This window comes from Cherax quadricarinatus, chromosome 29, assembly GCF_038502225.1.
Source record: "Cherax quadricarinatus isolate ZL_2023a chromosome 29, ASM3850222v1, whole genome shotgun sequence".
In the NCBI taxonomy this organism is placed as follows: Eukaryota; Metazoa; Arthropoda; class Malacostraca; order Decapoda; family Parastacidae; genus Cherax; species Cherax quadricarinatus.
The window spans coordinates 641,708-669,193 of record NC_091320.1 but is presented as its reverse complement, the minus strand read 5'-3'; the positions used below and the strand labels follow the sequence as shown (position 1 = coordinate 669,193).

At 44.8% G+C, this 27,486-nt stretch overlaps 1 protein-coding gene across 1 annotated transcript; it reads left to right on the top strand.

The window, feature by feature from the left end:
* Window positions 1–278: 278 nt before the first annotated feature.
* On the top strand, window positions 279–26,576 carry LOC138853362 (uncharacterized protein DDB_G0287625-like). The gene is made up of 5 exons (XM_070089578.1): window positions 279–336; window positions 8,120–8,280; window positions 14,256–17,673; window positions 22,746–22,825; window positions 23,038–26,576. The coding sequence occupies exons 2-5, from the start codon at window positions 8,132–8,134 to the stop codon at window positions 23,120–23,122; spliced, it is 3,732 nt and encodes a 1,243-aa protein (XP_069945679.1). The 5' UTR covers window positions 279–336; window positions 8,120–8,131; the 3' UTR covers window positions 23,123–26,576.
* Window positions 26,577–27,486: the final 910 nt, after the last annotated feature.

Genomic DNA, 27,486 nt, shown 5'->3' with positions numbered 1-27,486 from the left:
GTCTTCTTGTAATAAAGTCTTCATGTGGGTAAGGAACTTAGAGATTGTTAGTAGTACCAGCTGAGTAGTAGACAAGTTTAGATAATACCATCTGCCGATGGTAAGAAGTAAATATCTACAGAATAATATACTTCGAGTCTCTGAAGCTAATAATTGAATTCCAAAATCTATAGCAATGACGTCAGCAGTCTGGAGGCTTCCCATTGGTCACATTGTGGAGGTCGAGGGCTGCTGGCGGGTATATAAGGAGCCTCGGGAGGGGAGTTGATCACATTCTTCTTGGAGACGCTGACCTCAAGACAGCTTCTCTAGTAACTTTCCAGAGACAAAATCTTGGTAAGTACAAAACAAAAGTTGCATTTACTTTTTGCTTTAGATTTAAGGAAAGCTTTAAGAGTTAATATTTAGCATAAAGACGCAATACCATGACTGAAACAATAGAAACATAACTGGCACATAGGAGAGAGGAGATTACAACGACTTTTCGGTCAGACTTGACCGACATTGTTCAGTGGATCACCGACATTGTTCAGTGGATCACCAACATTGTTCAGTGGATCACCGACATTGTTCAGTAGATCACCGACATTGTTCAGTGGATCACCAACATTGTTCAGTGGATCACCAACATTGTTCAGTAGATCACCGACATTGTTCAGTGGATCACCAACATTGTTCAATGGATCACCAACATTGTTCAGTAGATCACCGACATTGTTCAATGGATCACCAACATTGTTCAGTAGATCACCGACATTGTTCAATGGATCACCAACATTGTTCAATGGATCACCAACATTGTTCAATGGATCACCAACATTGTTCAGTAGATCACCGACATTGTTCAGTGGATCACTGACATTGTTCAGTGGATCACTGACATTGTTCAGTGGATCACCGACATTGTTTAGTGGATCACCGACATTGTTCAGTGGATCACCGACATTGTTCAGTGGATCACCGACATTGTTCAGTGGATCACCGACATTGTTCAGTGGATCACCGACATTGTTCAGTGGATCACTGACATTGTTCAGTGGATCACCGACATTGTTCAGTGGATCACTGACATTGTTCAGTGGATCACCGACATTGTTCAGTGGATCACCGACATTGTTCAGTGGATCACTGACATTGTTCAGTGGATCACCGACATTGTTCATTGGATCACCGACATTGTTCAGTGGATCACCGACATTGTTCAGTGGATCACCGACATTGTTCAGTGGATCACCGACATTGTTCAATGGATCACCGACATTGTTCAGTGGATCACCGACATTGTTCAGTGGATCACCGACATTGTTCAGTGGATCACCGACATTGTTCAATGGATCACCGACATTGTTCAGTGGATCACCGACATTGTTCAGTGGATCACCGACATTGTTCAGTGGATCACTGACATTGTTCAGTGGATCACCGACATTGTTCATTGGATCACCGACATTGTTCAGTGGATCACCGACATTGTTCAGTGGATCACCGACATTGTTCAGTGGATCACCGACATTGTTCAATGGATCACCGACATTGTTCAGTGGATCACCGACATTGTTCAGTGGATCACCGACATTGTTCAGTGGATCACCGACATTGTTCAGTGGATCACCGACATTGTTCAGTGGATCACCGACATTGTTCAGTGGATCACCGACATTGTTCAGTGGATCACCGACATTGTTCAGTGGATCACCGACATTGTTCAATGGATCACCGACATTGTTCAGTGGATCACCGACATTGTTCAATGGATCACCGACATTGTTCAGTGGATCACCGACATTGTTCAATGGATCACCGACATTGTTCAGTGGATCACCGACATTGTTCAGTGGATCACCGACATTGTTCAGTGGATCACCGACATTGTTCAATGGATCACCGACATTGTTCAGTGGATCACCGACATTGTTCAATGGATCACCGACATTGTTCAGTGGATCACCGACATTGTTCAATGGATCACCGACATTGTTCAGTGGATCACCGACATTGTTCAGTGGATCACCGACATTGTTCAGTGGATCACCGACATTGTTCAATGGATCACCGACATTGTTCAGTGGATCACCGACATTGTTCAATGGATCACCGACATTGTTCAGTGGATCACCGACATTGTTCAGTGGATCACCGACATTGTTCAGTGGATCACCGACATTGTTCAATGGATCACCGACATTGTTCAGTGGATCACCGACATTGTTCAGTGGATCACCGACATTGTTCAATGGATCACCGACATTGTTCAGTGGATCACCGACATTGTTCAGTGGATCACCGACATTGTTCAGTGGATCACCGACATTGTTCAATGGATCACCGACATTGTTCAGTGGATCACCGACATTGTTCAGTGGATCACCGACATTGTTCAGTGGATCCCCGACATTGTTCAATGGATCACCGACATTGTTCAGTGGATCACCGACATTGTTCAATGGATCACCGACATTGTTCAGTGGATCACCGACATTGTTCAATGGATCACCGACATTGTTCAGTGGATCACCGACATTGTTCAGTGGATCACCGACATTGTTCAGTGGATCACCGACATTGTTCAATGGATCACCGACATTGTTCAGTGGATCACCGACATTGTTCAATGGATCACCGACATTGTTCAGTGGATCACCGACATTGTTCAATGGATCACCGACATTGTTCAGTGGATCACCGACATTGTTCAATGGATCACCGACATTGTTCAGTGGATCACCGACATTGTTCAGTGGATCACCGACATTGTTCAGTGGATCACCGACATTGTTCAATGGATCACCGACATTGTTCAGTGGATCACCGACATTGTTCAATGGATCACCGACATTGTTCAGTGGATCACCGACATTGTTCAGTGGATCACCGACATTGTTCAGTGGATCACCGACATTGTTCAATGGATCACCGACATTGTTCAGTGGATCACCGACATTGTTCAGTGGATCACCGACATTGTTCAGTGGATCACCGACATTGTTCAATGGATCACCGACATTGTTCAGTGGATCACCGACATTGTTCAGTGGATCACCGACATTGTTCAGTGGATCACCAACATTGTTCAGTGGATCACCGACATTGTTCAGTGGATCACCGACATTGTTCAGTGGATCACCGACATTGTTCAATGGATCACCGACATTGTTCAGTGGATCACCGACATTGTTCAATGGATCACCGACATTGTTCAGTGGATCACCGACATTGTTCAGTGGATCACCGACATTGTTCAGTGGATCACCGACATTGTTCAATGGATCACCGACATTGTTCAGTGGATCACCGACATTGTTCAATGGATCACCGACATTGTTCAGTGGATCACCGACATTGTTCAATGGATCACCGACATTGTTCAGTGGATCACCGACATTGTTCAATGGATCACCGACATTGTTCAGTGGATCACCGACATTGTTCAGTGGATCACCGACATTGTTCAGTGGATCACCGACATTGTTCAATGGATCACCGACATTGTTCAGTGGATCACCGACATTGTTCAATGGATCACCGACATTGTTCAGTGGATCACCGACATTGTTCAGTGGATCACCGACATTGTTCAGTGGATCACCGACATTGTTCAATGGATCACCGACATTGTTCAGTGGATCACCGACATTGTTCAGTGGATCACCGACATTGTTCAGTGGATCACCGACATTGTTCAATGGATCACCGACATTGTTCAGTGGATCACCGACATTGTTCAGTGGATCACCGACATTGTTCAGTGGATCACCAACATTGTTCAGTGGATCACCGACATTGTTCAGTGGATCACCGACATTGTTCAGTGGATCACCAACATTGTTCAGTGGATCACCAACATTGTTCAATGGATCACCGACATTGTTCAGTGGATCACCGACATTGTTCAGTGGATCACCAACATTGTTCAGTGGATCACCGACATTGTTCAGTGGATCACCGACATTGTTCAGTGGATCACCGACATTGTTCAGTGGATCACCGACATTGTTCAGTGAATTACCTTTATACAAACAATATACATTTTGCACCATTAATATAATTTGTTAACTTTGACAGAATCTTGTCATCATCAACATTATATATAAAGATATTAATGCTAGAAGTTGTTAGATGTGTCAGTTATCCACCAGAAGATCATCAAACAAGTCTTACTTCGCACAAGACGAAGTTCCAGTATACTTTAGTTTATCTTTGTCAACTTTGTGAATGACTGGACTATGTAGGTATTGGTGAAGCAGTAAACCCGTGTGGGTTATTCATGGAGTGGTGGTGGCTAGATTCACCGTCATCTTAGTGACGAGACAGAGAAGCCACTGTCCAAGCCAGGCTGTCACATATCTGAATGACAGAAGCTGGACGTAAATCTTAGTAATATTTGTGATGCTACGAAGGAACATTCTTAGTGTCTGTTGTAACAATAACTTTAACCTCAACTATAAGTGACTGAGGAGTTTAGTGACCCAGGATGACACTATATTACCCACTACAGTGTCAGGAACATTCTTAGTGTCTGTTGTAACAATAACTTTGACCTCAACTATAAGTGACTGAGGAGTTTAGTGACCCAGGATGACACTATATTACCCACTACAGTGTCAGGAACATTCTTAGTGTCTGTTGTAACAATAACTTTGACCTCAACTATAAGTGACTGAGGAGTTTAGTGACCCAGGATGACACTATATTACCCACTACAGTGTCAGGAACATTCTTAGTGTCTGTTGTAACAATAACTTTGACCTCAACTATAAGTGACTGAGGAGTTTAGTGACCCAGGATGACACTATATTACCCACTACAGTGTCAGGAACATTGTGAAGATCTAGTAATGTGTCTGGTCACATGTGTGGTAATGTGTCTGGTCACATGTGTGGTAATGTGTCTGGTCACATGTGTGGTAATGTGTCTGGTCACATGTGTGGTAATGTGTCTGGTCACATGTGTGGTAATGTGTCTGGTCACATGTGTGGTAATGTGTCTGGTCACATATGTGGTAATGTGTCTGGTCACATGTGTGGTAATGTGTCTGGTCACATGTGTGGTAATGTGTCTGGTCACATGTGTGGTAATGTGTCTGGTCACATGTGTGGTAATGTGTCTGGTCACATGTGTGGTAATGTGTCTGGTCACATGTGTGGTAATGTGTCTGGTCACATGTGTGGTAATGTGTCTGGTCACATGTGTGGTAATGTGTCTGGTCACATGTGTGGTAATGTGTCTGGTCACATGTGCGGTAATGTGTCTGGTCACATGTGTGGTAATGTGTCTGGTCACATGTGTGGTAATGTGTCTGGTCACATGTGTGGTAATGTGTCTGGTCACATGTGTGGTAATGTGTCTGGTCACATGTGTGGTAATGTCACATAACAGTACTGGTGTTGGTCACATGTGTGGTAATGTGTCACATAACAGTACTGGTGTTGGTCACATGTGTGGTAATGTGTCACATAACAGTACCGGAGTTTGGTCACATAACAGTATTGCAATATTCAGTATTTAGTCAGGTTGGTGGCCATTATAATAATATTTATTATAATGCTGGTGAAGCCAGTTCATGAATTTTGAACGACAAACATCGCAGTGTAATGTTGCTGATGCTGTTGTTGCCGCTTCAGTGCAGTGTTGTTGCAGGTTTGCCTGGTGATGGCAATGTTGTTGTGTCAGTATTGTGTAGTATATCAGGGATGCCATTCCATACTGTGTTCTGAGCTGTCAGTAGTGTTTATTATGCACACTATATATTCCAATAACAGTTAGATGACATGATTACGTGGTTATATGTCCAAACATTGGAGGAGATGCTGGGCGCATCTCAGTGAGTCAGTTTAACATAGGCTCATACGACTATGGTGGCAGGCAGAGACTCATTCTTCAATAAACCCATAACAGGCCAAGTATATTGTGACTTTGCTACCTAATATCACTCATCTGAGTCTATATCAACAAATGGTTTGCACAACAGGCATAATTGACTTTGATTATTGCGAGTTAAAGTGAAGAGTTTGTTGAGGGACGCCACCCAGCTCAGCTTACTCTTCTCTCACCACACCTGCCTCTCATCTACCATTCTGCAAACATCTCCCTGGATCGTTGCACTGCTGCAACTGGCTTTGCATGTCAGTTTTCGATGGCTAGACCCTGGACTTTCATGCAGTTAAGCCAAGCCAGATTTTGCCAATGTGCCCAAGCAAGTTCCATCTTACTAGTATATATGTCTTGCCCACCAGAACGTCTATGCACGAGTTTTGAAAGTGTTCCAGCCTTCAAGATGCTTTTCTGCATCGACAAAGCTAAGTCATTAAAGCAGCCTGCTGTCCACACCAGCAGAAGAGTAACTCACCCAAGCCAGCATATCTAAGTACCTCTGTGACTGTGATCTACAAGTGTGTCTGTACTTCTTAGTACTATCGATCTCATTTACCTCTTGTGATCCACAACAGTAGTTATGTTAAGTGTTCCTGTTGTGCAACATTCCATTGCATTGTATAGAATCACTGCGTGTAGTTCATAACATCTGCTGTTCAGTTTCTGTTGTATTAGTTATCCACCTATATGTCAGGGATGCTGTACCATAGCATGTTCCAAGCTGTCAGTAGTATGATAGTATGTATACTATGTATTCCAATAACCGTTAGACAGTATGATCATGTGAACATATGTAGGAGATGTGGTGGTCGCATCTCAGTGAGTCAGTTTAATATGGACAGCTGGGTGGGTAGGACTATGGTGGCAGGCAGAGACCCAGTCTTCAATAAACCCATAAGTACTGTAAGTATATTGTGCCCTGCTACCCAATATCACTCATCCTAATCCATCTCAACAGTTGTCGTTGTTGCAGGTTTGCCTGGTGATGGTAATGCTGCAAGTTAGCCTGGTGATGGTAATGATGTTGCTGCAGGCTAGCCTGGTGATGGTAATGTTGTTGTTGCAGGCTAGCCTGGTGATGGTAATAATGTTGTTGCAGGCTAGCCTGGTGAAGGTAATAATGTTGTTGCAGGCTAGCCTGGTGATGGTAATAATGTTGTTGCAGGCTAGCCTGGTGATGGTAATAATGTTGTTGCAGGCTAGCCTGGTGATGGTAATAATGTTGTTGCAGGCTAGCCTGGTGATGGTAATGTTGTTGTTGCAGGCTAGCCTGGTGATGGTAATAATGTTGTTGCAGGCTAGCCTGGTGATGGTAATAATGTTGTTGCAGGCTAGCCTGGTGATGGTAATGTTGTTGTTGCAGGCTAGCCTGGTGATGGTAATGTTGTTGCAGGCTAGCCTGGTGATGGTAATAATGTTGTTGCAGGCTAGCCTGGTGATGGTAATAATGTTGTTGCAGGCTAGCCTGGTGATGGTAATAATGTTGTTGCAGGCTAGCCTGGTGATGGTAATGTTGTTGTTGCAGGCTAGCCTGGTGATGGTAATAATGTTGTTGCAGGCTAGCCTGGTGATGGTAATAATGTTGTTGCAGGCTAGCCTGGTGATGGTAATGTTGTTGTTGCAGGCTAGCCTGGTGATGGTAATAATGTAGTTGCAGGCTAGCCTGGTGATGGTAGTAATGTTGTTGCAGACTAGCCTGGTGATGGTAATAATGTTGTTGCAGGCTAGCCTGGTGATGGTAATGTTGTTGTTGCAGGCTAGCCTGGTGATGGTAATAATGTAGTTGCAGGCTAGCCTGGTGATGGTAGTAATGTTGTTGCAGGCTAGCCTGGTGATGGTAATAATGTTGTTGCAGGCTAGCCTGGTGATGGTAATGTTGTTGCAGGCTAGCCTGGTGATGGTAATAATGTTGTTGCAGGCTAGCCTGGTGATGGTAATAATGTTGTTGCAGGCTAGCCTGGTGATGGTAATAATGTTGTTGCAGACTAGCCTGGTGATGGTAGTAATGTTGTTGCAGGCTAGCCTGGTGATGGTAATGTTGTTGTTGCAGGCTAGCCTGGTGATGGTAATAATGTTGTTGCAGGCTAGCCTGGTGATGGTAATAATGTTGTTGCAGGCTAGCCTGGTGATGGTAATGTTGTTGTTGCAGGCTAGCCTGGTGATGGTAATGTTGTTGTTGCAGGCTAGCCTGGTGATGGTAATGTTGTTGTTGCAGGCTAGCCTGGTGATGGTAATGTTGTTGTTGCAGGCTAGCCTGGTGATGGTAACGGAGGGTACAGCAGGGGCTTGCCCACTGCTGGTGCTGCTGCTGCTCGTCATCAATGCTTCTTGTGTCATCAACTTCACTTCTGCCTTGCAAGATGATCTTCATCAATGCCACGACTCCACCCACCACCCACACCCCACACCGTGAGTATTGTCACCACCCACACCCCACACTGAGTATTGTCACCACCCACACCCCACACAGTGAGTATTGTCACCACTCACACCCCACACCGTGAGTATTGTCACCACCCACACCCCACACCGTGAGTATTATTACCACCCACACCCCACACCGTGAATATTGTCACCACCCACACCCCACACCGTGAATATTGTCACCACCCACACCCCACACCGTGAATATTGTCACCACCCACACCCCACACCGTGAGTATTGTCACCACCCACACCCCACACCGTGAATATTGTCACCACCCACACCCCGCACCGTGAGTGTTGTCACCACCCACACCCCACACCGTGAATATTGTCACCACCCACACCCCACACCGTGAATATTATAATGGTGTTTGTTTGGTAGCTGGTAGCGGGTAGTTAAATGATATACGTCTTCGGAGGCTTCTTACTTTATTGATAAGTAGTGGTGGGTTACACAGGCTTGTGTGTTTGTGCCCATGGCCCGGGCAGGGCCATGCCCGCGAGAGAGAGCTGAGAGTACTTGTGTCTTGATGCCAGGCCGCTGTGTGAGTGAGAGCGAGGCAAGTCTGGGCATACTGAAATGGCAAGGCCTATAGATGGCAGCACTTGAGTGGCGCGAAATATGAACTAAGCTGGCAGACAGCATGGGCTGTCTGTGCAGACAGTACAGGCTGTCTACATACGCTCGGCCACCTACCGCGCGTCGTCCCGACGCGACAATACTGGTAGTAAAAAAAACTCGGTCTCTCTCTCTCTCTCTCTCTCGTAGGAACAGGGCACAGAACACAAAATAAAAACATATATATACATATGGACATGGAAAAAAAACTTCCTACAGGGAGGGAAGAAAAAAACATGTGGGGTGTGCTAAACATCGTGGTCAAAGGCAGTGAGCATCGAAGTGTATCACTGCACGCCTTCCTGCGTCTGGACAGATACTGCAACACGGGAGACATCGCTGCGGCTGAGCTGTGACGTAACAGGGTACGGTCTCCTCTGGAACGGTGAAGCAGACATCGTAGGAGTCGCTGCAGGTTTTCACTCAACCTGGGGCACGACATACTGGTGCCCTCGAGTGAGGCGTCGACAAAACTCGGCAACTGGGCAGGACTTCTGGCAAGCGACTCAGGACACTCCTCGACTGGTACTGTCGCTGGGCTGTCACTGCCGGCGAGCGTGGAGCGAGTTGTGGAGCGAGTCGTGGCAGAGACGACTGGGCGAAACATCTGGGAGTCGTAACATCATACACCAGACTGCAGTGAGAGAGCTAGCAGTCAAAGTGACATCTTCTTTGTGCAGGCTGCTCACTGAAGCTTGTGACACGAGGCTGACACAGCGCCTGCCGACAGGCCTGGCTGCGGCTTGACGAGTATCATCTCTCGACAGTTGGAGTTATAGCAGAGGTTAGTCTAAGCGTCCCCAGACTTGTTTCTCTACATATAACTGCACTCTGAAGGTCTGGAGGTGAAGTGAAACAAATCTCGATGGGAATCGTAGCAGGTACGATTCTGCAGAACATCACGAGCGACGAGCATAAAAGCTTTCTGTACAAGGGGGCTCATACGCTCAGGGCTGAGTAATCAGCTGTCAAACACACTGGTCACGTGGGTGACAGCACAGTGGTGCAACTCAAGGGTCTGACCACAGACCTCACTGGACACACGGAAAACTTACAAACACACCGCTGTACATATGGTACAACATGGCTTAAACTAGCAAATGATGCTTTTCTGCGCATAAAACTGACTAAGACATACTAAAATGTGAGAACACTGACTGAGAGGAATTAATTAACACACGACATATATCTTCTCTCAATCTTCTCGACAATACTGAAATAATTACTAGAACACTCGATGTGACATCATGTGATGTCAGGCGTGATGTCGCAAGGTGACGTCAGCAGCAGTGACGTCAACAGACATCTCGAGGTGACGTCAGGCAGACATCGTGAGGTGACGTCAGCAGACATCGTGAGGTGACGTCAGTAGACATCGTGAGGTGACGTCAGCAGACATCGTGAGGTGACGTCAGCAGACATCGTGAGGTGACGTCAGCAGACATCGTGAGGTGACGTCAGCAGACATCGTGAGGTGACGTCAGCAGACATCGTGAGGTGACGTCAGCAGACATCGTGACGTCATGAAGTCGGGCAGCATCGTGGGTGGCGTCGATGTGATGCGGGCAGCAGACCACAGCATGAGGCCTTGGGACATCTGGTAACTCACGTGGCTTTGTAGGTCTACGTGACATCAGCCACACCCACGTGGTGTCGATCCACATCCACGTAGCTTCGAGTGGCCTCGGGCACTCGGATACACAGCACTGGCAATGAATTCATACGAAAAACAGCAGAAAACACAGCAGAGGGAGTGGGCAGTGGTGAGTGGTGTATGGTAGACGGGTGAGCGTGAGTAGGGCGAGCATGGGCAAGGTGAGGAACAGCCACTTCCTCTCCTCTCCTCCCCCACCCACAAACACGTGGAGAAGCTCACACTGGACGCAGAAATCACCACAAGACTCACCTCTGGCTTGCTGAAACAGCTGTGCTGAGCTGAATAACAACAGCAACATACAAGTGACGCTGAACACGTGACTTGAGAAACAGCGTGGGACACTGTAGCGTGGAGTCACTGGGACGCCACTTACAATTCTCGGAGAATTTCGGCAAATTTCGGCTGGATCCTGCTAGTACCTGTGTCTGGATGCTCAAACGTGCAGACACGACATCAGGATAACTCGTTGAGAGACGGATGCTTCTTGTGTAGGGTGATGAAGTGAAGATGACTTCATACCTCTTCCTCCTTCTCTCCAGGCAAACACAACTGCTGCAAGCACCGCTGTCACCATTTATAACGGGGTTATTTGGTAGGTTGTAGAGCGGTGTTAATGATATACTTCTTCGGAGGCTTCTTACTTTATTGATAAGTAGTGGTGGGTTACACAGGCTTGTGTGTTTGTGCCCATGGCCCGGGCAGGGCCATGCCCGCGAGAGAGAGCTGAGAGTACTTGTGTCTTGATGCCAGGCCGCTGTGTGAGTGAGAGTGAGGCAAGTCTGGGCATACTGAAGTGGCAAGGCCTATAGATGGCAGCACTTGAGTGGCGCGAAATATGAACTAAGCTGGCAGACAGCATGGGCTGTCTGTGCAGACAGTACAGGCTGTCTACAATATTGTCACCACCCACACCCCACACCGTGAATGTTGTCACCACTCACACCCCACACCGTGAATATTGTCACCACCCACACCCCACACCGTGAGTATTGTCACCACCCACACCCCACACCGTGAATATTGTCACCACCCACACCCCGCACCGTGAGTGTTGTCACCACCCACACCCCACACCGTGAATATTGTCACCACCCACACCCCACACCGTGAATATTGTCACCACCCACACCCCACACCGTGAGTGTTGTCACCACCCACACCCCACACCGTGAATATTGTCACCACACACACCCCACACCGTGAGTATTGTCACCACCCACACCCCACACCGTGAATATTGTCACCACCCACACCCCACACCGTGAGTGTTGTCACCACCCACACCCCACACCGTGAATATTGTCACCACCCACACCCCACACCGTGAGTATTGTCACCACCCACACCCCACACCGTGAATATTGTCACCACCCACACCCCACACCGTGAGTGTTGTCACCACCCACACCCCACACCGTGAATATTGTCACCACCCACACCCCACACCGTGAGTATTGTCACCACCCACACCCCACACCGTGAATATTGTCACCACCCACACCCCACACCGTGAGTGTTGTCACCACCCACACCCCACACCGTGAATATTGTCACCACCCACACCCCACACCGTGAGTATTGTCACCACCCACACCCCACACCGTGAATATTGTCACCACCCACACCCCACACCGTGAATATTGTCACCACCCACACCCCACACCGTGAGTGTTGTCACCACCCACACCCCACACCGTGAATATTGTCACCACCCACACCCCACACCGTGAGTATTGTCACCACCCACACCCCACACCGTGAATATTGTCACCACCCACACCCCACACCGTGAGTATTGTCACCACCCACACCCCACACCGTGAATATTGTCACCACCCACACCCCACACCGTGAGTATTGTCACCACCCACACCCCACACCGTGAATATTGTCACCACCCACACCCCAAACCGTGAATATTGTCACCACCCACACCCCGCACCGTGAGTATTGTCACCCCCCCACACCCCCCCACACCGTGAGTATTGTCACCACCCACACCCCACACCGTGAATATTGTCACCACCCACACCCCGCACCGTGAGTGTTGTCACCACCCACACCCCACACAGTGAATATTGTCACCACCCACACCCCACACCGTGAGTGTTGTCACCACCCACACCCCACACCGTGAATATTGTCACCACCCACACCCCGCACCGTGAGTGTTGTCACCACCCACACCCCACACAGTGAATATTGTCACCACCCACACCCCACACCGTGAGTGTTGTCACCACCCACACCCCACACCGTGAATATTGTCACCACCCACACCCCACACAGTGAATATTGTCACCACCCACACCCCACACCGTGAATATTGTCACCACCCACACCCCACACCGTGAGTGTTGTCACCACCCACACCCCACACCGTGAATATTGTCACCACCCACACCCCACACCGTGAGTATTGTCACCACCCACACCCCACATTCTTGCGACTGACACTCCCTCAACTTATACTACGAACGCAAAAGGTCACGAGGTCATGTTCAATCTGACTGTGACTCCCGGCTTAGGTCCCAAGATCAATTAAATGACTCTATGACAATCCCAGCTGCTGCATTTAATTAAGAGTTGAAGAAGAATTGAAACACAGGTCGAGGACTGAAGACCAGACTTGGCACTCCTGGTAAGACGCAGTTGGCACCCTGCATGGTGTCAGGTTTGGCGCTCCTGGCAAGACACAGTTGGCATCCTGCATGGTGTCAGGTTTGGCACTCCTGGCAAGACACAGTTGGCACCCTGCATGGTGTCAGGTTTGGCGCTCCTGGCAAGACACAGTTGGCACCCTGCATGGTGTCATGTTTGGCGCTCCTGGCAAGACACAATTGGCACCCTGCATGGTATCAGGTTTGGCACTCCTGGCAAGACACAGTTGGCACCCTGCATGGTGTCAGGTTTGACACTCCTGGCAAGACACAGTTGGCACCCTGCATGGTGTCAGGTTTGGCACTCCTGGCAAGACACAGTTGGCACCCTGCATGGTGTCAGGTTTGACACTCCTGGCAAGACACAGTTGGCACCCTGCATGGTGTCAGGTTTGGCTCTCCTGGCAAGACACAGTTGGCACCCTGCATGGTGTCAGGTTTGGCATTCCTGGCAAGACACAGTTGGCACCCTGCATGGTGTCAGGTTTGACACTCCTGGCAAGACACAGTTGGCACCCTGCATGGTGTCAGGTTTGGCACTCCTGGCAAGACACAGTTGGCACCCTGCATGGTGTCAGGTTTGGCATTCCTGGCAAGACACAGTTGGCACCCTGCATGGTGTCAGGTTTGGCACTCCTGGCAAGACACAGTTGGCACCCTGCATGGTGTCAGGTTTGACAGTCCTGGCAAGACACAGTTGGCACCCTGCATGGTGTCAGGTTTGGCACTCCTGGCAAGACACAGTTGGCACCCTGCATGGTGTCAAGTTGGTCAGGACTGCCCCCCACCACCATCAAACTAGCTATGCCGCGGGGCCACAACTCTACCTAGATGACTCGTGAATGAGAAAATATGCAGAATAACATTTGTTATGCAGATGTTATTCTGCATAACAAATTTATCAACAAAGTTGTTATATGTAACTTCGCGAGAACAATATTTTGAGAAATAAGAATTATAATTTGTAAAGATGCCATATTTTCCACAATTATTCTTACTAATTTTGTGGTGTTGTTGACAGGTGGTCTGGTGTGCCGCTAGGTGAGAAGGATTCAGATGACAGCACTAACAGCCAGGTTGGCACTGGCCTTCACGCTGAGGACAGTAGTGACAGCCAGGCTGACACTCAGCTACACCCCCAGGACAGTGATGAGCAAGAACTTCGTCAGCTGAGAACGCCACACGTCCTAGACGGAAACAACTTTGAGTCGATCAAAGAAGAGAGAACTAACAAAGTTCTTGAAGCAGCACCTCAGGTCGACTCACGACGTGATGTTCGACGTCTTGGCCATCGACTCTTTAGGGATAGACAATACGTAGGTCGATACACAGAAAGCAGCAGAAACGTCGATACTCGCTATAGCGGACATCGAAGCATTTTCAACCAACGAGATGAAAACAGCCGACTGGACGCCCGACTAACACAGGGTCGTAGACTGGATGCCCGACTAACACAGAGTCGTAGACTAGATGCCCGACTAACACAGGGTCGTAGACTAGATGCCCGACTAACACAGGGTCGTAGACTAGATGCCCGACTAACACGGGGTCGTAGGCTAGATGCCCGACTAACACAGGGTCGTAGACTAGATGCCCGACTAACACAGGGTCGTAGACTAGATGCCCGACTAACACAGGGCCGTAGACTAGATGCCCGACTAACAGAAGGTCGTAGACTGGAGACAACAGTAGTTGAACCACGACTCTTTACTCGGGAAACCGACAAACAAAGGCTTAACGTCAGACGAGGACAGACAATCTTGAGCAAAAGAAACACTGACGCCAATGGTCACCTTGACACAAGGAAGACACCTGATGACAGACGTATTGAAGTAAATAGGAACCCTGATGATCCTGTTGACACCAGGAGGAGCTCTGATGGTCGTCTTGACACCAGGAGGAACTCTGACGGTCGTCTTGACACCAGGAGGAACTCTGATGGTCGTGTAGACACAAGGAGGAACTCTGATGGTCGTGTAGACACCAGTAGGAACTCTGATGGCCATCTTGACACCAGGAGGAACTCTGATGGTCGTGTAGACACCAGGAGGAACTCTGATGGTCGTCTTGACACCAGGAGGAACTCTGATGGCCGTCTTGACACCAGGAGGAACTCTGATGGCCGTCTTGACACCAGGAGGAACTCTGATGGTCGTGTAGACACAAGGAGGAACTCTGATGGTCGTGTAGACACAAGGAGGAGCTCTGATGGTCGTGTAGACACCAGGAGGAACTCTGATGGTCGTCTAGACACAAGGAGGAACTCTGATGGTCGTGTAGACACAAGGAGGAGCTCTGATGGTCGTGTAGATACCAGGAGGAACTCTGATGGTCGTCTAGACACAAGGAGGAACTCTGATGGTCATGTAGACACCAGGAGGAACTCTGATGGTTGTGTAGACACCAGTAGGAACTCTGATGGCCGTCTTGACACCAGGAGGAACTCTGATGGTCGTCTTGACACCAGGAGGAACTCTGATGGTCATCTTGACACCAGGAGGAACTCTGATGGTCATCTTGACACCAGGAGGAACTCTGATGGTCGTGTAGACACCAGGAGGAACTCTGATGGTCGTGTAGACACCAGGAGGAACTCTAATGGTCGTGTAGACACCAGGAGGAGCTCTGATGGCCCTCTTGACACCAGGAGGAACTCTGATGGTCATCTTGACACCAGGAGGAACTCTGATGGCCGTGTAGACACCAGGAGGAACTCTGATGGTCGTGTAGACACCAGGAGGAGCTCTGATGGTCGTGTAGACACCAGGAGGAACTCTGATGGCCGTCTTGATACCAGGAGGAACTCTGATGGTCATCTTGACACCAGGAGGAACTCTGATGGCCGTCTTGACACCAGGAGGAACTCTGATGGCCGTCTTGACACCAGGAGGAACTCTGATGGTCGTGTAGACACAAGGAGGAACTCTGATGGTCGTGTAGACACCAGGAGGAGCTCTGATGGTCGTCTTGACACCAGGAGGAACTCTGATGGTCATCTTGACACCAGGAGGAACTCTGATGGTCATCTTGACACCAGGAGGAACTCTGATGGTCGTGTAGACACAAGGAGGAACTCTGATGGTCGTGTAGACACCAGGAGGAGCTCTGATGGTCGTCTTGACACCAGGAGGAACTCTGATGGTCGTCTTGACACCAGGAGGAACTCTGATGGTCATCTTGACACCAGGAGGAACTCTGATGGCCGTCTTGACACCAGGAGGAACTCTGATGGCCGTCTTGACACCAGGAGGAACTCTGATGGCCGTCTTGACACCAGGAGGAACTCTGATGGTCATCTTGACACCAGGAGGAACTCTGATGGCCGTCTTGACACCAGGAGGAATTCTGATGGACATCTTGTCACCAGGAGGAGCTCTGATGGACGTCTTGACACCAGGAGGAACTCTGATGGACGTCTTGACACAAGGAGGAACCCTGATGGTCGTGTTGACACAAGAAGAGCCACTGTAGAGAGTAGTCCTAACACAAGGAGGAACTCTGATACTCGTCTTGACACAAGCAGGAACTCTGATGGTCGTCTTGCCACAAGGAGGAATTCTAATGGTCGTCTTGACACAATGAGGAACTCTGATGGTCGTCTTGACACAAGGAAAAACTCTGATGGTCGTCTTGACACGAGCAGGAACTCTGATGATCGTCTTGATACAAGGAGAGCCACTGTAGAGAATCGTCTTGACACAAGGAGGAACTCTGATGGTCGTCTTGATACAAGAAGGAACTCTGATGGTCGTCGTGAGACAAGGAGGAGCTCTGATGGTCGTCTTGACACAAGGAGGAACTCTGGTGATCGTCTTGACACAAGAAGGAACTCTGATGGTCGTCTTGACACAAGAAGGAACTCTGATATTCGTCTTGACACAAAAAGGAACTCTGATGGGCGTCTTGACACAAGAAGGTACTCTGATGGTCGTCTTGACACAAGAAGGAACTCTGATGGGCGTCTTGACACAAGAAGGAACTCTGATGGGCGTCTTGACACAAGAAAGAGCTCTGATGGCCGTCTTGACACAAGAAGGAACTCTGATGGTCGTCTTGACACAAGAAGGTACTCTGATGGTCGTCTTGACACAAGAAGGTACTCTGATGGTCGTCTTGACACAAGAAGGAACTCTGATGGTCGTCTTGACAAAAGGAGGGACTCTGATGGTCTTCTTGACACAAGGAGGAGCTCTGATGGTCGTCTTGACACAAGAAGGAACTCTGATGGTCGTCTTGACAAAAAAATTAGCCATAAGGGTCGTCTTGACAGGAGAGTCACTGATGTAAGACATTTAGACGCCAACTGGAACTCAGTAGTACAAAGTACATACAAGAAACTTGCTGATCTTAGAGAATCCATATATGTTGCATTGAACTTCCCATATAAAACATATGACTCTGGATGTTCTCTGGACGATATATACCTTGAAAAGTTACATGTAAGTACAGTTGTTATGTTGAGTACTTCACTAGGTTAAAAGGTTTAGATTTTAATATTTATAATGTTGTTGGTATGTGAAAAATTTGACTGACTTGTTAAGACGTATAATGTAATTATTTTGACTTGTTAAGACGTATAATGTAATTATTCTGACTTGTTAAGACATATACTGTAATTATTTTGACTTGTTAAGACGTATACTGTAATTATTTTGACTTGTTAAGACGTATACTGTAATTATTTTGACTTGTTAGGCCGTATAATGTAATTATTCTGACTTGTTAAGACATATACTGTAATTATTTTGACATGCTAAGACGTATAATATAATTATTTTGACTTGTTAAGACGTATACTGTAATTATTTTGACATGCTAAGACGTATAATATAATTATTTTGACTTGTTAAGACGTATAATATAATTATTTTGACTTGTTAAGACGTATGTTGTAATTACTTTTACTTGTTAAGACATATACTGTAATTATTTTGACTTGTTAAGACGTATACTGTAATTACTTTGACTTGTTAAGACGTATATTGTAATTATTTTGACATGCTAAGACGTATAATATAATTATTTTTAGTGCAGTTCTATCATATTTTAATCACAGTGTCTTCGAGCAAGACATATTAGTTTTTATTTATTTAGAAGTGAACAGATGTTGCAACATCCTCACTCCTTCAGTAGCTGTCTTGCCAGAAGTGTGCAGATGTTGCAACATCCTCTCTCCTTCAGTAGCTATCTTGCAGAAGTGTGCAGATGTTGCAACATCCTCTCTCCTTCAGTAGCTATCTTGCAGAAGTGTGCAGATGTTGCAACATCCTCTCTCCTTCAGTAGCTGTCTTGCCAGAAGTGTGCAGATGTTGCAACATTCTCACTCCTCCAGTAGCTGTCTTGCCAGAAGTATGCAGATGTTGCAACATCCTCACTCCTTCAGTAGCTGTCTTGGCAGTAGTGTTCAGATGTTGCAACATCCTCACTCCATCAGGGTGTAAGCACTGTGTTATCTTTCTCTAGGACTCATGTCAGGATAACTGGTATCGTTGAATCACCTTTATCAATGCTGCTTCATTTATACTTCAGCTGCTCGTCAAGCTAAAAAAAAATGTTTTATCTTTACTGACTCCGCTCTAAGACACTAATACAAGCCTGGTGAAGGCACGAGGATCTACACTCAACTTCCACTCTTGCCCCTCCATCCAGTTCTTCCTGGGAACTCCCCTACCCTTTCTTCCTTCCACTCTAAATTTATACGAACTCTTGGTTAGCCTCTTCTTGTCTGTCCTCTCTCAATACCCAAACTATCTCAAAAATCCATCCTTCGCCCTCTGAATTATATATTTCGTAACTCCACACCTTTTAATTTTTATGCTCTGAAATCTGTGCATAATATACACACCAATCATTACCCTCAAACATAACATCTCTACATAATATACACACCAATCATTACCCTCAAACATGACATCTCTGCATAATATAATCACCAATCATTACCCTCAAACATGACATCTCTGCATAATATACTCACCAATCATTACCCTCAAACATGACATCTCTACATAATATACACACCAATCATTACCCTCAAACATAACATCTCTACATAATATACACACCAATCATTACCCTCAAACATAACATCTCTGCATAATATACACACCAATCATTACCCTCAAACATGACATCTCTACATAATATACTCACCAATCATTACCCTCAAACATAATATCTCTATATAATATACACACCAATCATTACCCTCAAACATGACATCTCTACATAATATTCACATCAATCATTACCCTCAAACATAACATCTCTACATAATATTCACACCAATCATTGCCCTCAAACATGACATCTCTGCATAATATACAAACCAATCATTACCCTCAAACATGACATCTCTGCATAATATACACACCAATCATTACCCTCAAACATGACATCTCTACATAATATACACACCAATCATTGCCCTCAAACATGACATCTCTACATAATATACACGCCAATCATTACCCTCAAACATGACATCTCTACATAATATACACACCAATCATTGCCCTCAAACATGACATCTCTACATAATATACACACCAATCATTGCCCTCAAACATGACATCTCTACATAATATACACACCAATCATTACCCTCAAACATAACATCTCTACATAATATACACACCAATCATTACCCTCAAACATGACATCTCTACATAATATACACACCAATCATTGCCCTCAAACATGACATCTCTGCATAATATTCACATCAATCATTACCCTCAAACATAACATCTCTACATAATATTCACACCAATCATTGCCCTCAAACATGACATCTCTGCATAATATACAAACCAATCATTACCCTCAAACATGACATCTCTGCATAATATACACACCAATCATTGCCCTCAAACATGACATCTCTACATAATATACACACCAATCATTGCCCTCAAACATGACATCTCTACATAATATACACACCAATCATTACCCTCAAACATAACATCTCTACATAATATACACACCAATCATTACCCTCAAACATGACATCTCTACATAATATACACGCCAATCATTACCCTCAAACATGACATCTCTACTTAATATACACACCAATCATTGCCCTCAAACATGACATCTCTACATAATATACACGCCAATCATTACCCTCAAACATGACATCTCTACATAATATACACACCAATCATTACCCTCAAACATGACATCTCTACATAATATACACGCCAATCATTACCCTCAAACATGACATCTCTACTTAATATACACACCAATCATTGCCCTCAAACATGACATCTCTACATTATATACACGCCAATCATTACCCTCAAACATGACATCTCTACATAATATACACGCCAATCATTACCCTCAAACATGACATCTCTACTTAATATACACACCAATCATTGCCCTCAAACATGACATCTCTACATAATATACACGCCAATCATTACCCTCAAACATGACATCTCTACATAATATACACACCAATCATTACCCTCAAACATGATATCTCTACATAATATACACACCAATCATTACCCTCAAACATGACATCTCTGCATAATATACACACCAATCATTACCCTCAAACATAACATCTCTACATAATATACACACCAATCATTACCCTCAAACATGACATCTCTACATAATATACACGCCAATCATTACCCTCAAACATGACATCTCTGCATAATATACACACCAATCATTACCCTCAAACATGACATCTCTACATAATATACACACCAATCATTACCCTCAAACATGACATCTCTGCATAATATACACACCAATCATTACCCTCAAACATAACATCTCTACATAATATACACACCAATCATTACCCTCAAACATGACATCTCTACATAATATACACGCCAATCATTACCCTCAAACATGACATCTCTACATAATATACACGCCAATCATTACCCTCAAACATGACATCTCTACATAATATACACGCCAATCATTACCCTCAAACATGACATCTCTACTTAATATACACACCAATCATTGCCCTCAAACATGACATCTCTACATAATATACACGCCAATCATTACCCTCAAACATGACATCTCTACATAATATACACACCAATCATTACCCTCAAACATGACATCTCTACATAATATACACACCAATCATTACCCTCAAACATGATATCTCTACATAATATACACACCAATCATTACCCTCAAACATGACATCTCTGCATAATATACACACCAATCATTACCCTCAAACATAACATCTCTACATAATATACACACTAATCATTGCCCTCAAACATAACATCTCTACATAATATACACACCAATCATTACCCTCAAACATAACATCTCTACATAATATACACACCAATCATTGCCCTCAAACATAACATCTCTACATAATATACACACCAATCATTACCCTCAAACATGACATCTCTGCATAATATACACACCAATCATTACCCTCAAACATAACATCTCTACACAATATTCACACTAATCATTACCCTCAAACATAACATCTCTACACAATATTCACACTAATCATTACCCTCAAACATAACATCTCTACACAATATTCACACTAATCATTACCCTCAAACATAACATCTCTACATAATATACACACCAATCATTACCCTCAAACATAACATCTCTACCTTCAGCATCTTTCTCACTGTAGTGTTGTAAACACTTGTCTTACATCCACATAAATGTTAATACTATTATTATCTGGTAATTATTTCCTCCCCAGACAAACTTGTGTCATCACACTGATGCTTCAACACTTCACCTACAATTTTCTCATCGTCTATTCTATGGTTCACTTTGTCTTTCATAGACCGTCTGCCGACACATCCACTTGCAAATTCTAGATACATTCACTCCTTCGAACTATCTAGCTTTAATTTGATATATAATATTTCAGTGCCAATATTTTTTTTGTTATTCTCATTACCTTGTTCTGTTCTATGTTCACTTTACAACTTTTCTTCAGAATCTCTCAAAATAACTGTCATCAGCAAAGGACAATTATAATAACTCATCTATAATGGCACACTCCTTCTCGACATTCAAACATTCAGTTATTCTACAATACTATTTATAACACATTAAATAATCATTGTGACACCACACATCCAAGTCTGACCTACGTTTTAAGGAAAATTGTTCATATCTCCCTCTTACATTCCCTAACCTAAGTCATATATACTTATTCTACACATCCTCCTTCCCTTCCTAAATCCTCGTTCCTTTCCAACTTTCTATGTTACCAGTAACTCCTTTAAGAGTATTTCTATTGCACACTTTATCTGGTATAATCAAGTAACTTATTTCCCTATAATTCTTACTTTCTTTTTCTCCCTTGTACAAACCATCTATGGATATTCTCTGCCAATTTTCTCACGAGTATGTTGAATAATTACACCAATCTTTCTGAAACTAAAATCTCAGTTTTAATGTCATCTATCGCAGCTTTTTAACCTCCTTTTATATACATTATAATTATGTTTGTGTTCAGGTTTCTTCCAGCATTGGAACACCAGTCATCTTACACAACAATCATCAACATTCACAACCTCAGTTGTACAAACACGAAAAGTAAGCTGGGCTTATTATTTATATTTTTTGCATATAATAAAGTCTACAACTACTGCTGTATAACTGTTAATCATGTATATAAAAATATTAATCTTTATGTAATAATATCTGAACAACATTTGGTATAATTTTTTTATGAACAAAATGAACATTGAGAGTGTATGAAGCTGACATGTTGTAAACATGTTGTTAATGTGGTTTGTATATTACAGAAGTGTAGGAGACCTTGTGTTGACGGGGTTGTGGACGGGTGTGGCATCCCTGGCACTCTACCACACCTATACCTCAGTGTGTTGATGGGGCTGTGGACGGGTGTGGCATCCCTGGCACTCTACCACACCTACACCTCAGTGTGTTGATGGGGCTGTGGACGGGTGTGGCATCCCTGGCACTCTACCACACCTACACCTCAGTGTGTTGATGGGGCTGTGGACGGGTGTGGCATCCCTGGCACTCTACCACACCTACACCTCAGTGTGTTGATGGGGCTGTGGACGGGTGTGGCATCCCTGGCACTCTACCACACCTACACCTCAGTGTGTTGATGGGGCTGTGGACGGGTGTGGCATCCCTGGCACTCTACCACACCTACACCTCAGTGTGTTGATGGGGCTGTGGACGGGTGTGGCATCCCTGGCACTCTACCACACCTACACCTCAGTGTGTTGATGGGGCTGTGGACGGGTGTGGCATCCCTGGCACTCTACCACACCTACACCTCAGTGTGTTGATGGGGCTGTGGACGGGTGTGGCATCCCTGGCACTCTACCACACCTACACCTCAGTGTGTTGATGGGGCTGTGGACGGGTGTGGCATCCCTGGCACTCTACCACACCTACACCTCAGTGTGTTGATGGGGCTGTGGACGGGTGTGGCATCCCTGGCACTCTACCACACCTACACCTCAGTGTGTTGATTGCCATTCCACTTCAACCCATCATAACTCTACTGGCTACCCACTATAACTACATTGACCAGAGTATCTGTGTGACTCTCCTCACTACGAGTCAAGTCACCAGCTTACCAAGATTATTTTAACACTTGCTTGTCTGTTAGTTAACATAAAAAATATCAATATAGTTGTGTGCATCTAGATACAGTGACGAGTGTATTTCAGTGATAAACTTGCTGATACATGACGCTTTGTAATGTTGTCCTCGTATCAACATTAATATTCACCTGTTCCATATATTTATTACTGAACCAAATACAATATTTTTCTGTTGTTAATCTTATTACGATTACTATATACATTTATTATCGTCATTATTTAATATTCAACAAAGTCTTACGTTGTGTTCTTCAAACTTCACGTCTAACTTATTTAAGTTAGACGTGAACTTCTCTAAGTTTCTCCCTCATTAATATTTACTTCAGAGCTTAATAATAAGAATATATTATATTTAATATGATCTAGAAGTTACTTCCTGAATACGACTCGACACGACGACCTTTGACCTGGATAGGTCAAGCACCACGAGACAGGAACAGCCAGCTACCTTCTTCACTGTTATCCATTATCTTAGATTTACATGCTTTACAAATATTATTTATATTTTTATTTAAAAACAAATATTATACATCATAACTAAAGACAGTAAATTTCTTATTAATATTGTGTTATAGTCTGTGATTGATTTAGTATCGTAATTAATATAACTATTGCTGTGATTTCTAAGTGTGTACCTATCCTGGGATTTTTGTGTTAACAGTTAGTACCATTTATAACTGATCTCGGAAGACTAGATGATGATGAATTAGATACTTTTACAACACTTTGGTGCTTTTAGTGTGGACACCACCAGTGTACAACATGGTAGAAGGTCGGACTAAACACCACCAGTGTACAACATGGTAGAAGGTCGGAATAAACACCACCAGTGTACAACATGGTAGAAGGTCGGAATAAATACCACCAGTGGACAACATGGTAGAAGGTCGGAATAAATACCACCAGTGGACAACATGGTAGAAGGTCGGACTAAATACCACCAGTGTACAACATGGTAGAAGGTCGGAATAAATACCACCAGTGTACAACATGGTAGAAGGTCGGAATAAATACCACCAGTGTACAACATGGTAGAAGGTCGGAATAAATACCACCAGTGTACAACATGGTAGAAGGTCGGAATAAATACCACCAGTGGACAACATGGTAGAAGGTCGGACTAAATACCACCAGTGGACAACATGGTAGAAGGTCGGAATAAACACCACCAGTGTACAACATGGTAGAAGGTCGGAATAAATACCACCAGTGTACAACATGGTAGAAGGTCGGAATAAACACCACCACTGGACAACATGGTAGAAGGTCGGAATAAACACCACCACTGGACAACATGGTAGAAGGTCGGAATAAATACCACCAGTGGACAACATGGTAGAAGGTCGGAATAAACACCACCAGTGTACAACATGGTAGAAGGTCGGAATAAATACCACCAGTGGACAACATGGTAGAAGGTCGGAATAAATACCACCAGTGGACAACATGGTAGAAGGTCGGAATAAACACCACCACTGGACAACATGGTAGAAGGTCGGAATAAACACCACCACTGGACAACATGGAAGAAGGTCGGAATAAACACCACCAGTGTACAACATGGTAGAAGGTCGGACTAAACACCACCAGCAGACAACATGGTAGAAGGTCGGAATAAACACCACCAGTGTACAACATGGTAGAAGGTCGGAATAAATACCACCAGTGTACAACATGGTAGAAGGTCGGAATAAATACCACCAGTGTACAACATGGTAGAAGGTCGGAATAAATACCACCAGTGGACAACATGGTAGAAGGTCGGAATAAACACCACCACTGGACAACATGGTAGAAGGTCGGAATAAACACCACCACTGGACAACATGGAAGAAGGTCGGAATAAACACCACCAGTGGACAACATGGTAGAAGGTCGGACTAAACACCACCAGTGGACAACATGGTAGAAGGTCGGACTAAACACCACCAGTGTACAACATGGTAGAAGGTCGGAATAAACACCACCAGTGTACAACATGGTAGAAGGTCGGACTAAACACCACCAGCAGACAACATGGTAGAAGGTCGGACTAAACACCACCAGCAGACAACATGGTAGAAGGTCGGACTAAACACCACCAGCAGACAACATGGTAGAAGGTCGGACTAAACACCACCAGTGGACAACATGGCAGAAGGTCGGACTAAACACCACCAGCAGACAACATGGTAGAAGGTCGGACTAAACATCACCAGCAGACAACATGGTAGAAGGTCGGACTAAACACCACCAGCAGACAACATGGTAGAAGGTCGGACTAAACACCACCAGCAGACAACATGGAAGGTTACAAGGCTGTTCATGATCTTTGATGTCGTGTTACATAAGAAGAACTTGCCTGTCAGTGAATGTTAGACTTAATGTAGACTTAATGTTAGACTTAATGTAGACTTAATGTTAAACTTAATGTAGACTTAATGTAGACTTAATGTAGACTTAATGAACTCAGTCTCCGTACCTGGGATACGCTTGCAATCTGGCACTTGTTTATGTCATCCAACTGTGAGGCCTAATGTTATGGTTTTATCTACTGTAAACAGCATATTAATAAGTATAAGCCCAAAGTTGTGATGTTAGACGCTATACACAGTAAATAAATGTTATCGAGGTGATAGGCCTACTCTCCATGAATATGCCTAAGGTCATAGTTTTAGCAATAGTACATATTTCCGTGTTAATAAAAACGATGCCACGTCTGCAGTGTGTCATTCAGTTTGTGTCTGTACTTAACATTCACGAAATAAATATTTTTTTTTCTTTTTGGATTGAGAGATACTTAAACAGAGCATAACTGCAAAAAAAAAAAAAACGAGGAAATATTGGAAACTACAGATTTTATGACTTTTAATTTTCACGAGTTCAGTGAACCTTTAAATACTGTACGACTTTATACCAGAACCCTTAAATACTGTACGACTTTATACCAGAACCCTTAAATACTGTACGACTTTATACCAGAACCCTTAAATACTGTACGACTTTATACCAGAACCCTTAAATACTGTACGACTTTATACCAGAACCCTTAAATACTGTACGACTTTATACCAGAACCCTTAAATACTGTACGACTTTATACCAGAACCCTTAAATACTGTACGACTTTATACCAGAACCCTTAAATACTGCACGGGAAGGAGAGAGGGAAGGAGGAAGAGAGAATAGTAGCGAGGGAAAGAGGATAGTAGCGAGGGAGAGAGGATAGTAGGGAGGGAGAGAGGATAGTAGGGAGGGAGAGAGGTTAGTAGGGAGGGAGAGAGGATAGTAGCGAGGAAGAGAGGATAGTAGGGAGGGAGAGAGGATAGTAGGGAGGGAGAGAGGGAAGGAAAAAGGGGAGGGTGAGGTAGGTCTAGTGTTGATCAACGTCTGTGACAGTTACGTTAAGAACTGTTATCTTCAGCCTGTCTAGAAGCCCAGCGATATCTAAGTTATACTACAACACCCCAGGATGCTACCTATATCAGTCGACTAACGCTCAGGTACCCATTTATTTTAAAGCGAACAAGAGAATTATATCATGGACCGCTTGGTAGACCGAGGCATCAGTGTGATAATAAACTTACACACACGTCTCCTCAGCCAGAGATCCGAACCAGGAATGTTGAG

Excerpts from the sequence above, each read along its gene's own strand:
- LOC138853362 (XM_070089578.1), top strand. The coding sequence starts at position 8,132 with ATGGTAACGGAGGGTACAGCAGGGGCTTGCCCACTGCTGGTGCTGCTG. Across the intron at positions 8,281-14,255 it reads CACCACCCACACCCCACACC|GTGGTCTGGTGTGCCGCTAG; the intron begins GTGAGTATTGTC and ends TGTTGTTGACAG. Across the intron at positions 17,674-22,745 it reads TATACCTTGAAAAGTTACAT|GTTTCTTCCAGCATTGGAAC; the intron begins GTAAGTACAGTT and ends GTTTGTGTTCAG.